The sequence below is a fragment of the Chiloscyllium punctatum genome, chromosome 11, assembly GCF_047496795.1.
Source record: "Chiloscyllium punctatum isolate Juve2018m chromosome 11, sChiPun1.3, whole genome shotgun sequence".
In the NCBI taxonomy this organism is placed as follows: Eukaryota; Metazoa; Chordata; class Chondrichthyes; order Orectolobiformes; family Hemiscylliidae; genus Chiloscyllium; species Chiloscyllium punctatum.
Window position 1 is genome coordinate 97663083 of NC_092749.1, and position 15938 is coordinate 97679020.

Below are 15938 nucleotides of genomic sequence, written 5' to 3' on the forward strand. Positions count from 1 at the left end.
TAAATATTTTGTATTTGATATTATGTTACATTAACAGTTTTAAGGCCACACCCTTTACAAAGATCATTCAATTATGAAAAAAGGATATTGTGCAAAACCAACATGTTGGCAGAATTCCCTCTATGCTGAGTGGCCACACCAACACCTGAAGGGTCCATGCACATTGGCGTGCTGACAGTGTTCCCAGCATTGACTTCTGGTTCTGGAAGTCACTGCCCAGAGGTCCATACAGGAGACAAAATATTAGGAATGTTGAATATGGGCCCAAAAACTTTAAAAATAAAACATGTCAAATCTCAATGCCTGACATACGTACAAAGGACAAGAATGTGTTTTAATACAAGATATCATCATTGCTAACTTGTAAGCACACAATAGTCTACTTGCAGGTACACAATAATCTACATGTGCAGTAAAATTTAAGATAAAATGTAAATGAGCACAATTAACACTTACCAGGTTTAAAATTTAGCCCAGATTGATGGAATGAAAATCTCCTCTCACTACTGTCTGAATTTTGTAATGAAATCAAATTTAATTTGAAGGGATTGAGCGAAATGGGTTTGACCCACCTCAAACTATTCATGGTTCTGTTAAAAATTTGGCACCACTGAAATTGTTTCTTGGCGAGGTCTGGAGGACAGCTGGTGTGGGAAAGAGGAAGTTACACACTGGTGCATTAGAGAATACTCTTCAATTTGGTGCAAAGGGCTGGAGTAACGAGAGCTCTGTCTAGCTCATGCTACACTCAACATAGTAATGCACGGTGCCAACAGAGAGCCAAGGTTGAAAGTTGCCTACTCTTCAAATAACCCTCACCTAATACGTGCAAAGAACAGAAATTGTAAATGTAAGAGTTATAGGTAGATGTGCAGGATCTCTAACAGTAGTTATCTTTGGATTGTTCTGAACTTCCACTGTGTGGAATTGATGACCCTGAAAAATGAGATAACAAGATTGGTTCTAGCAGTTGAATGACCTACTTCAATAGAAATGAGGATCACAATCATCCACTCAAGGCGCAGTCCATGTTTCTCACTTAGATGGTTTCTCATCAAGTCTGTTAGTTCAGTACAATGCTGTAGCTTTTCATTAATCACCTGTAGGGTTCAAAAGATTTGCATCCTGAAGGCATATTCACCTGACCACGGTTCACTCGAGATTTAATTCAGCATAAATGCATGTCTAATATTGAGTTATGAAAGCAGAAAATGTTTTTAACATATGGAGCTTTTGCAATTTATTTTACACAACATTGCATATGAAACTCTCACAAAATTGCAGATTGCTTAACTGCGCAGAGAGCGCAGCATATTGTTGTGGTTCTGTTTGCCGAGCTGGGAATTTGTGTTGCAGACGGTCCGTCCCCTGTCGAGATGACATCCTCAGTGCTTGGGAGCCTCCTGTGAAGCGCTTCTGTGTTATTTCCTCTGGCATTTATAGTGGTTTGTCTCTGCCGCTTCCGGTTGTCAGTTCCAGCTGTCCGCTGCAGTGGATGGTATATTGGGTCCAGGTCGATGTGTTTGTTGATAGAATCTGTGGATGAGTGCCATGCCTCTAGGAATTCCCTGGCTGTTCTCTGTTCGGCTTGTCCTATAATAGTAGTGTTGTCCCAGTCAAACTCAGGTTGCTTGTCATCTGTGTGTGTAGCTACTAAGGATAGCTGGTCGTGTCATTTCGTGGCTAGTTGGTGTTCATGGATACGGATCGTTAGCTGTCTTCCTGTTTGTCCTATGTAGTGTTTTGTGCAGTCCTTGCATGGGATTTTGTACACTACATTGGTTTTGCTCATGCTGGGTATTGGGTCCTTTGTCCTGGTGAGTTGTTGTCTGAGAGTGGCTGTTGGTTTGTGTGCTGTTATGCAAGAAGTTGCATCAAGACACTGTTCAAAAGGGCCACAACACACTGCAGCACACCTGAACTGCAAAAAGAGGAAGAACACTTCTACAAGGTATTCGCCAAAAACGGATACCCTCGCAATTTCATCAACAGATGCCCAAGGGAAAGATAACGGAATGAGAACATGCCACAACCCAAAGGACTAGCCAGGTTACCATACATCAAGAACATTTCTGAACTGACAGCCAGACTACTATGACCACTAGGACTCATAACAGCACACAAACCAACAGCCACTCTCAGACAACAACTCACCAGAACGAAGGACCCGATACCCAACATGAGCAAAACCAACGTAGTGTACAAAATCCCATGCAAGGACTGCACAAAACGCTACATAGGACAAACAGGAAGACAGCTAACGATCCGTATCCATGAACACCAACTAGCCACGAAATGACACGACCAGCTATCCTTAGTAGCCCCCCACACAGATGACAAGCAACCTGAGTTTGACTGGGACAACACTACCATTATAGGACAAACCAAACAGGGAACAGCCAGGGGATTCCTAGAGGCATGGCACTCATCCACAGATTCTATCAACAAACACATCGACCAGGACCCAATATACCGGCCACTACAGCGGACAGCTGGAACTGACAACTGGAAGCGGCAGAGACAAACCACTATAAATGCCGGGGGAAACAACACAGAAGCGCTTCACAGGAGGCTCCCAAGCACGGAGGATGTCACCTAGACATGGGACGAAACATCTACAACACAAATTCCCAGCTCGGCGAACAGAACCACAACAACGAGCACCCGAGCTACAAATCTTCTCACAAACTTTGAGCTCAGCATATTTTTAACACTGCTGATATACCCCTGTCATTAAAATTAATCATGGGAAAATCAGAAGCACCGTGAATTGCCCATCTGACTTCAAATTGCTTTTCCAGCGTTCATTTTGAGCCAAAGCAGAGTTTTAATATTTACCATTCCAGCTAATATATTGAACAAACACTGAAAGCCACAAGATCAGTATTGCATCATTTTAAAAGAATACTATCCTATCCCTTTTCATCATGTGCAAATATAAAAAATGGTGTAACAAAACCAAAATCCAATCCAGAAAATGTTCATATTTTAGTGACTCAATATCACCGCTTTTCCTGAACAATCCAAATTATGAACACAGGAACAAAACTAGGCCTTATAGCCCCTTGGGCTTGTTGCACCATTCAATAAGGTTCATTACTAAAGGTTTGGCTCCAACATCTTGACTACATACAACTGCTCACAAAGAAATGTGAGGTAATGCATTTTGATCGAAGGAACACAGCGAAACAATACAGATTCAACAGTAAAACTTTGAGGGGAGTACAGGAGCAGAAGAACCGAAAGGTTCATGCGCATAATTCTATGCGATGGCCAGGCAAGTTGAAACAGTTGTAAAGAAGAATAAGGTCCTTGGGTTTATAAATAGAAGCACAGAGTATAAAAGCAAGAAAGTAATGTTACAGCTCTACAAATCATTGGTCAGAACATATTTGGAGGAGTGTATTCAGTTCTGGGTACCTTATTTAAGGAAGGATGTTAGAGCCCTGGAGACAGTGCCAAGGGAATTTACTAGAATGATACCAGGAATGAGAGATTTTACAAGAACAGATTTTAGAAAAATTTGGTTTCTTCCCCTTGCAGCAAACAAGATTAAGAGGTGACCTGATTGAGGTGTTCAGAGTTATGAACCATTTTGACAGGATAATGATGTTTCCACTGGTTGGTATATCAATAACTAAGGTTCATAATTTGAAGACTGGCAGCAGGAGAGCTGGGAGTGAGATGAGGAGAAACATCTTTACTCTGTTGGGTTTGGAATGTGCTACCTGGGAAAATGCTGGAGGCGGATTCCATATGAGATATGGAATATATTTGAAAGTGATTAACTTAGAGGGCTACGGAGGCAGTGCTGGACAGCAAGGAGCTCTTTCGGGAGCCAATACAGACATGATGGGTCAATGGCCTTCTGCAGTGTTGTAAAATTCTACGATTCTCCTAGATTTTCCAGTTAGAAGAAATGGTTTATCATTATTCCTCCAAAACCCCTAGTTTCTGTTAAAGCAAAAGACTGCGGATGTTGGAAATTTGAAATACAGTGTTGGAGAAACTCAGCAACTCTCAAAGAGAAACGGAGTTAACATTTTGAGTCCAGTATGACTCTTCTTTAGAACTCAAAACTTCTTTTTATCCTAGTTTGTGGAGACTCTTGCAGTTTAGTACTTGAGAGTCTACGTATTCTTTTGTTGAATCTAAGCTACTTCTTCTGAGGTCAAGACAAGCTTCCTTAAGTATTGCATGTCCAGGTATGCACAACATCAAATGGGTCAATTGGCTGAAAAATGGCAGACGCAGATCAACCTGGATAAATGCAAGGTATTGTATTTTGATACAACAAACAGGGGTAGGACTTACACAATTAACAGTCTGCCCTTGGGTAGTGTTGTAGAGCAGAGAGACCTAGGGGTTCGGCTACATAATTCTTTGAAGTTTGCATCACATATAGACAGTGATTAAAAAGGTATTTAGCACGCTTGTCTTCATTACTCAGTCCTTTGAGTACTGAGGTTGAATGTCATATTGAGGTTGGTGAGGTCTCTTCTGAAATACTGTGTACAGTTCTGCTCACCCAGTTACAGGAAGGATGCTGACGGGTATGGAAGGTTTGAGTTATAAAGAAAGGCTGGATAGGTTGCAACTTTTTTCACTGGAGCATAGCAAGCTGAGAGGCCATCTGACAGAAGTTTATAAAATAATGAATGACATAGATAATGGTAATTGTCTTTTCCCTAGGATGGGGAATTTCAAGACTGGGGGTACATTGCCAAAGTGAGAGGAGAGAGATTTAAAAAAGACATGAGAAGCCAATTCTTTACACAGAGGGTGGTTTGCGTGCGGAACAAACTTCTTGGGAAAGTGGTGGATGTGGGTACAATTACAACATTTAAAAGACATTTGGATAAGTACATGAATATGAAAGGTTAGGATGGATATGGGCCAGGAGCAGGCAGGTGGGGCTACTTTAGTTTGGGATTATATTTGGCATGGGCTGGTTGGACTGAAGGCACCTGAATCTGCCTCCACCACCTTTTCAGGTAGTCAATTCCAGATAGTAACCACTCACTGTATAAAAACCTTTTCCACACATGCAGGTAGTTCTTTCACCAATCATCTTAAAATTTGACCATTTAAGTTCAACCCTTCCACCCTGGTATTCCAATCCTTCAGAGAGAAAGGCTTACACTCCATTAGACTTTGAAATAATTAACTATATCTGTTTATGACATTTTAGTGACCAATGAATATGGACCTCAAGTACCTTTTATAAAATTTTTTTTTGTGGAACTCTAGAGCCTTTCTCTGACCTTCCACATGGTCTCTCCCGAAACCCCTACTGTGCTCTCTCTTTCCTCCTGTTTAAAGTATCGTTGTTTTTGACTTTTTTTAAAGCTCCAAATCAAAGCATAAACTTACAAAAAACAGCAATTACTGCTCCAAGAAATAAAGGAAATCAGCTCCAGTAATGAAAAAACCTAAACAAAAAAGCAGCTCTTACAGCCACAGTTGTTTCCCATCCACCTTTTCTTTTGGGCTTGAGCTATAGGGAGAGGCTGAATAGGCTGGGGTTATTTGCACTGGAGCGTCAAAGGCTGAGGGGTAACATTATAGAAGTTTATAAAATCATCAGGGGCATGGAGAGGGTGAATACCCAAGGTAATTTTCCCCCACAGTAAGGGAGTCCAAAAGTAGAATGTATAGGTTTAAGGTGAGAGGGGAAAGATTTAAAAAGGAACAACATTTTCATGCAAAGGGTGTTACGTGTATGACATGAGCTGCCAGAGGAAGTGGTGGAGGCACGCACAATTACAATGTTTAGAAGACATCTGGATGGGTATGAATTGGAAGGGTTTAGAGGGATAAGAGTCAAATATTGGCAAATGGGACTAGATTAATTTAGGATATCTGATCGGCATGGAGAAGATGGACTGAAGGGTCTATTTCCATGCTGTATAACTGTATGACTATCTTCTGATTTTCACTGTTTCTAGCTCTTCATTTAGAAAATGTGTTTTATCCTTTCTACGATTACTCATTTTTATACTCGAAGCAGTGGCATGATCTTTTCCCAAGTTACTAGCAGCATCATTTTATAAAAGGAATTCTAAGCAATAGAATGATTTCATAATTTGTTTGATACAAAATAAGGCAATCGATATTTACTTCTAAAATTATTTTTGACTTTAAAACACCTCAAGCTTTGCAAATGCCTCTTCATCACTATGGACAAGTCTTTAAGCATCTCCTTTGGTTCAAATAACATTTGTCAATATTATTAAAGATAAACAGCAATAGTCAGCAATTAACAGTGAGGTAAGAAAAAAGTTAATAGTTTAGCTCAATGTTCTTTTATCAGAACTGGAATAATGTAAGAATTTAATAGTTTTGAAGAAACTGAGTCGCTAAAATGTATATGGGATATAGGAAAGAACAAGTGAAAAATCTCTATGCTGGGTTGCTTCTCTGAACACCCTAGTTCACTCAAAACACACATTCTTCTTCCCTTGCAAGTCCAGGAGATGCAACATCTGCCCTTTCATCTCCTTCCTTCCAGATGTCCTCGGCACTAAATACCTCTTCCAATTGATACAGCAATTTACTTCTATTTCTTCCAACTTAGGATACATTACTGATTTCTCAAAATGTGGCCCCTTCTAAATTGAGGAGTCCAAATGCAGAATTGAAGATTGCTTTTCTGAAAACCGTCATTTAGTCAATAAGGATAAACCCGAATTTCTGGTCACTTGCCATTTTAATTATTCGCCCCTTTCTGTCCTGAGTTTCCTAAATTGCTCTAATGAAACTTGACATAAGCTCATTTTTCAGCAAATCATTTCCATTCAGCTTTAGTTTAACACTTTTAGATTATAACCACTGCTCACAGTAGACAGCAATTACCATTCACGCTCTCTTGGATCCTTTGCTTCTTTTCTTGTCCCATTACTTTGCACTACCTTCCTTTTTTCCATTTAATCACCTCTGCCTTTCACCCAATCTCAGATCCTTCTCCACTCGCCCCTCAACCCCACTTCCGCCTCCCTTGCCTGGCTCTGCACTTGCTTAAGTTTATACTTTTTTCCAGTTCTTATAAAAAATCACCACCCTGAAATATTTTTTCTGTCCATTGAAGTTTCCCCATCTGCCGAGCATTTCCAGCATTTTCTACTTTTATTTCAGGTTTACAGCATCTGGCATGTTTTAGATGTATTTCAATTGAATCAGGTTTTCCCATTTATTGATAGCACTTTTTGTCTTCTACAGTGTGTTCCCACTACAGCATTTTCATGCTAGGATGCAAGATTAATTTCTACTAAAATTGCAAATGAGGTAACAATTATATAGTAGAGGTATTACCTTGCATTAACAGCGAGGAGCAAACCAGTACTTTAATTCTCATCCAATATGACTGGTACTGCTTGTGTAAATATGGGCTTCAAAGAAAATGAAACAGTCCCTTACAATTAAGGCTACATACAGTGTAAATATTAAACATAGTGTGATTTGAGATTCAAATGACTGTAGTATTGTCACCGTGTAGTTTTCGACATTATGTGAACCTTTCAACCAGATTATTCCATTGTAATTACTCAGAGTTATTCAGTGTGCCATGACACTGGAACTTTGAATATAAATAGAAACATCAACTTTGTGGGATGAGTTTTTGTGGCACCATAGGTCAGCAATCTGTCCTTTCACCTCTGGCTCCAGGCTTTGAATCCAGTATAAATATACAGTATGAAAGCTTCCTCTGTTTGCTGGCTGAAATAATCTGACCTTGAATCACCTTTTCATGATGACGTGCTTCTGTCACAAAAAAGTTTGTTTAACTCAGTACTAACTGGGGCGTCACGGTGGCACAGTGGTTAGCACTGCTGCCTCACAGTGCCAGAGACCCGGGTTCAATTCCCGCCTCAGGCAACTGTCTGTGAGGATTAGATTAGATTGGATTACTTACAGTGTGGAAACAGGCCCTTCAGCCCAACAAGTCCACACCGACCCTCCGAAGAGCAACCCATCCAGACCCGTTCCCCTACATTTACTCCTTCACCTAACACTACAGGCAATTTAGCATGGCCAATTCACCTAACCTGCACATCTTTGGACTGTGGGAGGAAACCAGAGCACCCGGAGGAAACCCACGCAGACACGGGGAGAATGTGCAAACTCCACACAGACAGTTGCCCGAGGCGGGAACTGAATCTGGGTCTCTGGCGCTGTGAGGCAGCAGTGCTAACCACTGTGCCGCCCCATAAATTTACACGTTCTCCCCGTGTCTGTGTGGGTTTCCTCCGAGTGCTCCGGTTTCCTCCCACAGTCTAAAAATGTGCAGGTTAGGTGAATTGGCCATGCTAAATTGCCCGTAGTGTTAGGTGAAGAGGTAAATGAAGGGGAATGGGTCTGGGTGGGTTGCTGTTCAGAGGGTCGGTGTGGACTTGTTGGGCCGTAGGGCCTGTTTCCACACTGTAAGTAATCTAATCTAATCTAACAGGGAACCTCACTCAGAGAAATTACAAGGAGGAAGACTTCTGTGAGAAATAAAAGTGATATACTGCTGCAGTAAAGGTGTTCCTCTGAGGTCAGGATGAAAGCAAACAATTAATATATGGAAAGGCAAGTTTTAATATGCTTTAAGCCTGCACAAAAGAGTTTTATCTGTCAATAGTTTGTGATTTGAAAAGACAGGATGCCTTAGATTAGGAAATTAGTGCCTTAAACATTAATTAATATCTTCTGCAATATAATTATCAATATCAGATTGCCACACTGCTTCTATTTTACTCCACCCAAAGGCACCTCTGCATTTCAGGCCAAGACTTTGGATATTACCCTCTCCAGAAACATTGAGCAAACCTTCAACTGGGGCAGCATAGAAGCATTAGGGGAGGGGAAACAAGACATACCATTAATATAACACTAGCTGTCATAACGTAAGTTTAAATGTTCAGTATGAATGGGTGATGAGTGAATGGGGCTGGTGATAGGGTAATCAAGTGATTGAACAAATGGGGAGGGTTGACGTTTGAGGGGATGACAGGTGGGTAGAGTGAAGAGTTGTCAAGCAGGTTGGGTGATAATCAGTTCAGGTGGGTTTGGCTGGTCAAGAAGTACCATGGGCTAGTAAGGTGGGTCGGATGGTTCATCAGGTAGTATCAAGAGATGAGAGAGAGGATGGGGTAATAAGTGTGACTGGGGATCAGTTGTATAGCTAACATGGAGTTAAACTTGGAATTAGTTAGCTAACAATTCCCAAGTAACAATCAAGGCAAGCATGTCAGAACAGTCTGATTCACTGACTCCAATTCAAAGTTAGAGACCTTTTTGGGGATCTGGAGAGCAGGGAATTGCCAGTCTTAAGACCATCCGACTTGAGCAAACTACACTAACTCAGAACTTCTGCAGATTTGCATCCTGGGCCATACATCCTGTCTCTGGTAATCTGAAGATTTGACCATTTGGACCAATTACTACTTGTTTTCGGTAGTGAAACAGTATGTCAGGAGCAACTGTAGTTTCTCTTCCACTCCAGGCAAAAGCATGTGAACTCTTATGCTTAAGTTAAAAGTACTCATCTTCTTGACGTCAGAGACAGTATAAAGTGAATCAATCCTAGGGAATCCTGTTTGTTTTGCATTGCAAAGCCAAGATTTAAACATATTAAGGCTGGAAACAGCAGAGGGAAGGGTAATCATCTCAATGTGAGCTTTGCTCTATTGTGATATAAATTGTACTGCAGTCATCCATCTGGAGTTGGTGAAAGGGCAACTCCAATTCAAGTGAACAACTCAAAGAGATGATGGCTTTTTGATCTTTATGTCCGTGCTTTGTAAAAAAAAAATTCTTGATGTCAGAACATGTATGAATAGTGTATGTAGGAAAAGAAACTGTAAATTCGATCTGCAAAACTGTCAGAATGAAAATTATCAGATGAAATATGTGTAAGAATTCAGCAATACTGAAGGAACATAAATGAGGAAATATAAAAAAGAAAGTCCTAGAATACAAACTGCCACTGCTAATTAGGGGAAAACAAAATTACAAGTGAATTGGCTAGACAAGGTAAAAGTAATGATAAAGGTAGTTTTTAAAAGTGACCCGACTGCACTGTTTCACGATTGATGTCATATATGATTAAAGGTGGTTATACAGATTAGTAGGTATCAGGGCTGCACTTCCTGTATTCATTATGCCACTAACTATCTCTGAAGACCTTGGCATCCTACTTGGCAATGCTTGAGTACAATTCCTTCCACAGACTTCAACTATTGTTAAGTCATGTCATCTGTAACAAGGTCAACCTACACCACTGGAGGTCAGTACTGCTACTGATAATCAAGATCACCACTACTCTCAACTTTCCAGGCTAGCAATGGATGATGGTGCAAATGATCCCTATTTGCTATCTCTAAATGAATGAAACTGGTCTACAATTTTAGATTCTTTCTGCTGAAGAGCAACCAGCACATGCTGCGCGTCATCATCTTTGTGCTCTTTCTCCAGAATCACAACTTTCTCTTACCCAACTGCATACATCGAATAACCATGCCATTATCCTAAACACACTAACTACATCTTCTAGGATGCGTGTAGCTCTGTTCATGTTCAAGTATGTTGTTGAGATGGTTCCAGGAATGTTGTGAGGTTCTTTCTTGACCTGGGTCACTTCTAACAGTTGACAGGCTGATTTTCCAGGTGTAAAATGTCAACAGTCTTGGAGGTTACCAGGGATATTCATAAAATGTATTTTGAAAATGAATGTTCAGGATGTAAGTGATGAGCATGTATTACCCATTCCTGATTCCCTTGAGAAGGTGGTTGAAGGAGTGTTGCTGGGTCCACTGTTGTTTATCATTTAGGAATTGGATGTGAATATAGGAAAAATGGTGAGAAAGTTTGCAGATTACATCAAAATTCGTAGTGTGGTGGACAGTGAAGAAGGTTATTTCAGAGTACAATGGGACTTCAATCAAATAGGCTGATGAGTGGCAGATGGAGTTTAATTCAGATAAATAAGAGGTTTTGCATTTTGGAAAAGTGTAAGCTCATAGTTCCTTGAAGGTGGAGTCACAGGTAGACAGTGTAGTGAAGGTGCCATTTGGTTCACTTGATCAGTGCATGGAGTATAGGAATTAGAATGGTATGTTGCAGCTGTACAGGGTATTGGTTAGGCCACCTTTGGAGTACTGTATTCAATTCTGGTTGCCCTGCTACAGGAAAGATGTGGTTAATCTTGAAAGGGTTCAGAAAAGATTTACAAAGGTGTTGCCAGGTTTGAGTTATAGGGAGAGGATGAATAGGTTGGGGCTGTTTTCCCTGGAGTGTCAGAGGTTGACGGTTCACCTAATAAAGATTTATAAATCTATGAGGGGCATTGGTCTTTTGCCTCAGTGTAGGGGAGTCCAAAACTAGAGGGCATAGGTTTAAGGTGAGAGAGGGAAAGATTTAAAAGGGACCTAAGAGGAAACTTTCTCATGCAGAGGATAGTGCATGTAATGGAATGAGCCCCCAGAGGAAGTGGTGGAGGCTGGTACAGTTACAAAGACGTCTGAACGGGTATATGATTAAGAAAGGTTTGGAGGCATATGGGCCAAATGCTGGCAAATGGGACTAGACTAATTTAGGATATCTGGTCAGGCATGCTTGTGTCAAAGGGTCCCCATGCTGTACATCTCCATGACTGTGTTAGATATCCGTAAAATGAATGACAAGATGCTTATGGTCAGTCAAGAAAGTATAAAAACAAGATTAGTAATTTCCAACACCTTATCATATTTACAATTTTGTATGGCACAGATAGATCCAGAAATTCTTCGAAGATCGATTCCTCAGAAGAAATGATGAAAATTGGAAAATTCAGTGTAAATTGTGGCTTATTCTGGGCTTAATGGTCTCTTTCTGTACTGAAATTTCTATATTTAAAAAAAGTTAAAAAATCAAAACAGACTAACAATTCAATGCAACAGGTAAGTTCTACATGTGCTAATTCTTTTGGTTAAAATAATAACCTTTGGAATATTTGTGAAAATAGAAGTAATGAAATGAGCTCAAATTCTAGGCAAATTTCTAAATTATTGCTCTGTACCTGCTTTCAGTTGAGGGTCATCCTTTTGAAATAAATGAGAAGTTAATTTGACAGCAAATAAACAATCTTTGGTTGCATCATATCTATGCTTTCCATATACAATGTGAAATTTCGGTTAATGCTGATAGTAATCCTTAATTGTGACTGCAGGGAAACTTCCACACTTGATTCAGACAAGCTCTAAGCTGAAAACCCAAGGTATGGTGTAGATATTAGGCTGGGTTAATCTCCTCTACAATTGTGTGAATCAGATGCAAATAGGAAATAATACATATTTGATACCTTCACGTTAGATTCTCTCATCACAAAAGTCTAAATACAGTTCCAATAGCAATTGGAACCTTTAGATTAGATTCCCTACAGTGTGGAAACAGGCCCTTCGGCTCAACCAGTCCACACCGACCCCCAAAAAGTAACCCACCTAGACCCATCTTTCTAGACCATGGTTAGACTTAGATGCAATGCTTTCTTTGGTTTTCACTTTAGACTTTCCAATAGTTATTTACGCAAATACAAGGGTCTGCCCAGCACAAACATCATATGCTAATAAATATGATCACATTTATAAAATAGAACATTTTCAGTTATCTTTGTATAAAAAATGTAGTTCATTGGTGCTTCTAAATGATTTCTCCTAAGACATGGGAATGCAGTTTTGGAAATCTGTGGCCGAATTGTGCAGCTTCCCCACTGGCAGCAGAGTTATTTCTATGCTGTTTACATGCATAGATTTTAGCTTGTCACTATTTCCTAGGACAACACATACCTTTACACGTCGGTTAATATTCAGAAATTGACAAGTTTTATCATAGAGCTGTTCCAGGTTTTCTCTGTCCCAGTAAAAATCAGGGGTCATCAGGAGATCGGAACTCAAATTTATACGATGTCTGAAAGAGACAAATTTAGGAAAACATCAGGCAGATTACAGTGGATGAAATTCTGAACCCTAACATTAATATCCACGAAATATTTTGTCACTATTATCTATATAGACCAAGAGAATTTGCAGAGAAAAAATATAAGATATAATAATCTGTTCTGAAAAAGGGTCACTGGACCTGAAACATTAACTCGGCTTTCTCTACAAAAATGCTGCAAGACTCACTGAGCTTTTTCTAGCAATTTCTGTTTTCGTTTCTGCTTTCCAGCATCTGCAGTTCTTTGGGTTTTTTTTTAAGAAAGATATAATAATAATTTCTTAACCTGAAAAAAAATACATATACAAATACAAATAGTGGAATTGTTTGTGTTTTAGTTTATAGATTATGGACAGTTATCATACATTGTGTGTCCCATTTTGGATTTCCATCATACCTCAAATCTTTAACCTTGCCAGACTTCTGAAAAAGTTCCTTAGGATAAAGACTGATTTATTGTTATCTCTGCAGGACGCTTGGAAGATTTCATACTTAATCTACTGATTTCTCTCATCAGTTTACTTCCCTTCAATGCTGGTTTGAATGTATGGATCTTAATAGTAACTACTAAGAAACAACACAGAGATAAGCTTGCCACCCATTGAAATATGGCCAAGATAGATTTTAAGGAGGAAAGTGAGGAACATGGTGATGGCACAGTTAGCAACGTGGGATAATTAAAATCAAGGATGGTGCGATAACATGGCTACTAAATGCTTCTGTGGATATGATATTAGTAATAGAACATTAGTGTCAACTTCATGATCTTCACATCCCTTTTGCATTACTTAGAAACAAATAACGAGAGATTAAGCTCCTATCTGTTTATTGGTAGATTTTCTGAAGTAAACAAAGTTATTTTTACCTCAAGGCAAACAGTTCACCAATTTTCTGCATGACTTCAGAACGTGTAAGTTTCACTTGTTTTCCTGATTTTAGCATCTGAATAAAAAGACAAAATGCCATGAAGCTAAGAGAGCTTTTGTTGGTATGAATCTGACCATCAGAATTGATAAAGTTTACAAATACTACAAGTTTCAGTAAAAATATCACAGTTTAACATGCTAACTTGACATGTTGGGTGAAATTGGGCTATATTTAACTGTAGTTGGATTTATTCAATGGCACTCAGATTTCTTTTAAATTGACAAGAAGTTACATTTACATCTAAAGTACAGAATTACATCACACAAAACTCAAGAAATTTGGGGCTGTCTCTTAAGCCATTGCTGTTTCTTTTATCATAATCCTCAATAATTTGATCTATCTTACATGTAGCACAGGAAATGAGGTAGAGATAAACTTATAATTAAATGAGGGGATTGAGCTGTTTCTTATTATTAGGAAAACAAATTAAGGTGGACCTATATACTTGTCCAGATTTTCACAAAGAAAGGTGATTTGCTCTGTGTAATACATAAATTATTTCTAAATATTGCATTTAGTAGATTTAAATGGTGAGTGGATTTCTACTTCATCCTGATACAGTATGATGCAAGGATGCCTTGCTCATTCCATACATCAAAATGTTCCCATTTTCCCCACACACATAAATGCATAGTGAAGTTGGAATGGGTTTCTTGCCCAATCCTGGAGGTTGTGTTTCTCTTTCCACTTAGTTCTTCTTTTTCTGAACCATCCTCTCACCTTCTTTGCTTTCTCCTTCCTTGCCCTGCATCATAGGGTTGCCAAATTCCTGGTCACTCTCATTCCCAAACATCTGAGCTGCAATTGCAGCTTCCTGTCTTTGCTGAATTGATTCACGGTATTCCCCGCTGCCCTGACAGAGTCATTTTAATCTCCTCCATTGTGCAAATTACTTTTTTTTAGTTCTTTCATGAAATGCAAGCATCACTGATGAGGTCGACATCAGTTGCTCATCCCTAGTTACCCTTGAGAAGTGATAACAAACTTCCTGAACTGCTACAATCCAGCTGGTGTAGCTATGCCTACAGTGCTGTTTTACTTTATCCTTATCAGTTGTGCATACATGAAGATCAATCTGAACACTCCAAAATCTGTGTTATGGAGACTGACAAACTTGGGAATGACCAAGAATTGAACCTGCTCCTTTCATGTATTAAATGACAATACACGTGTTCACTGAGTTTCAGAGGAAGCTGTGAAATACTTTGAAGGTGAGGGATAAAATAATAAGACTGGAGTCATATTTAATAAATTCCAGCTAATGCCAGCAAATCAAGGTGGAAATCATGGCAGCTAATGGGCTTTCGCATGTGTTTCATTTATATTTCAATTATACCAAAATTTTATTTGCTTTATTTCAATTTCAAGATCCATTTAAAATATGCTTGACAATCTGATGCAGGAAAATGCTACATTGCTCACCTCAGGAATGAATTGAATGGACTCAACAAAGTTATCCAATGACACCTCCCAGATGGCAAGTTTTACTGCAACCAAGATTAGAAACTTTTAAAATCATCAAACATTTTAGCAACTTGCATAAAATTTGAGCCAAAAAAATGAAAAGCTACATTGTGCATAGATTTCCTACATAATAGCTGATGCTAAATTGGATTTTATGTCATTTTGTAACATCAACATTAGATCACATCATTAACAATGCATCTGTGTACTCTTAAAGCTTTAAGATTGCAAAACGACAGTAAGCGAAACCAAATTCAAAAAATATGTTGATTTATGGGTTAGTCCCAGAAAATAGCAATGAAGTTGCAAAACTATCTTTAAAATTTCAGAGACAGAAACCTATACTCCTCCTGCCATTAACTCAGCTTGATCTTAAATAAGTCCAACTTCCTGCTTACTACAAGTGACACTGTCACCAAATCACACGTTAATAGCAAAAAAGGTGGTTTATGTAGCTGAGACTGAGTATAAAGGGTTAGGGTATGTATACAGCACTTCTGTAAGTATCAATCACTTCTGTCTGCATCATATAAAGAATGTGTCACTTTAGTGTTTTTTTTAAGTTATGGACTGAAATGAGGAAAGAATGGTTT

General features: G+C 39.2%; 1 protein-coding gene across 7 annotated transcripts in view; it reads right to left on the reverse strand.

Annotated features, from left to right (window-relative positions):
• rmnd1 (required for meiotic nuclear division 1 homolog) overlaps nt 1–15938 on the reverse strand; it is an 84065-nt gene that overhangs the window by 9026 nt on the left and 59101 nt on the right. For 6 of the 7 annotated variants that reach the window (XM_072581363.1, XM_072581365.1, XM_072581359.1 and 3 more), the window contains 4 exons: nt 15304–15368; nt 13820–13896; nt 12804–12924; nt 984–1100 (listed from right to left, as the gene is read on the reverse strand). In XM_072581363.1, coding sequence (XP_072437464.1) covers nt 984–1100; nt 12804–12924; nt 13820–13896; nt 15304–15368 — 380 coding nt within the window. The remainder of the gene's footprint in view (nt 1–983; nt 1101–12803; nt 12925–13819; nt 13897–15303; nt 15369–15938) is intronic. The other variant, XM_072581364.1, reaches the window with a different exon arrangement.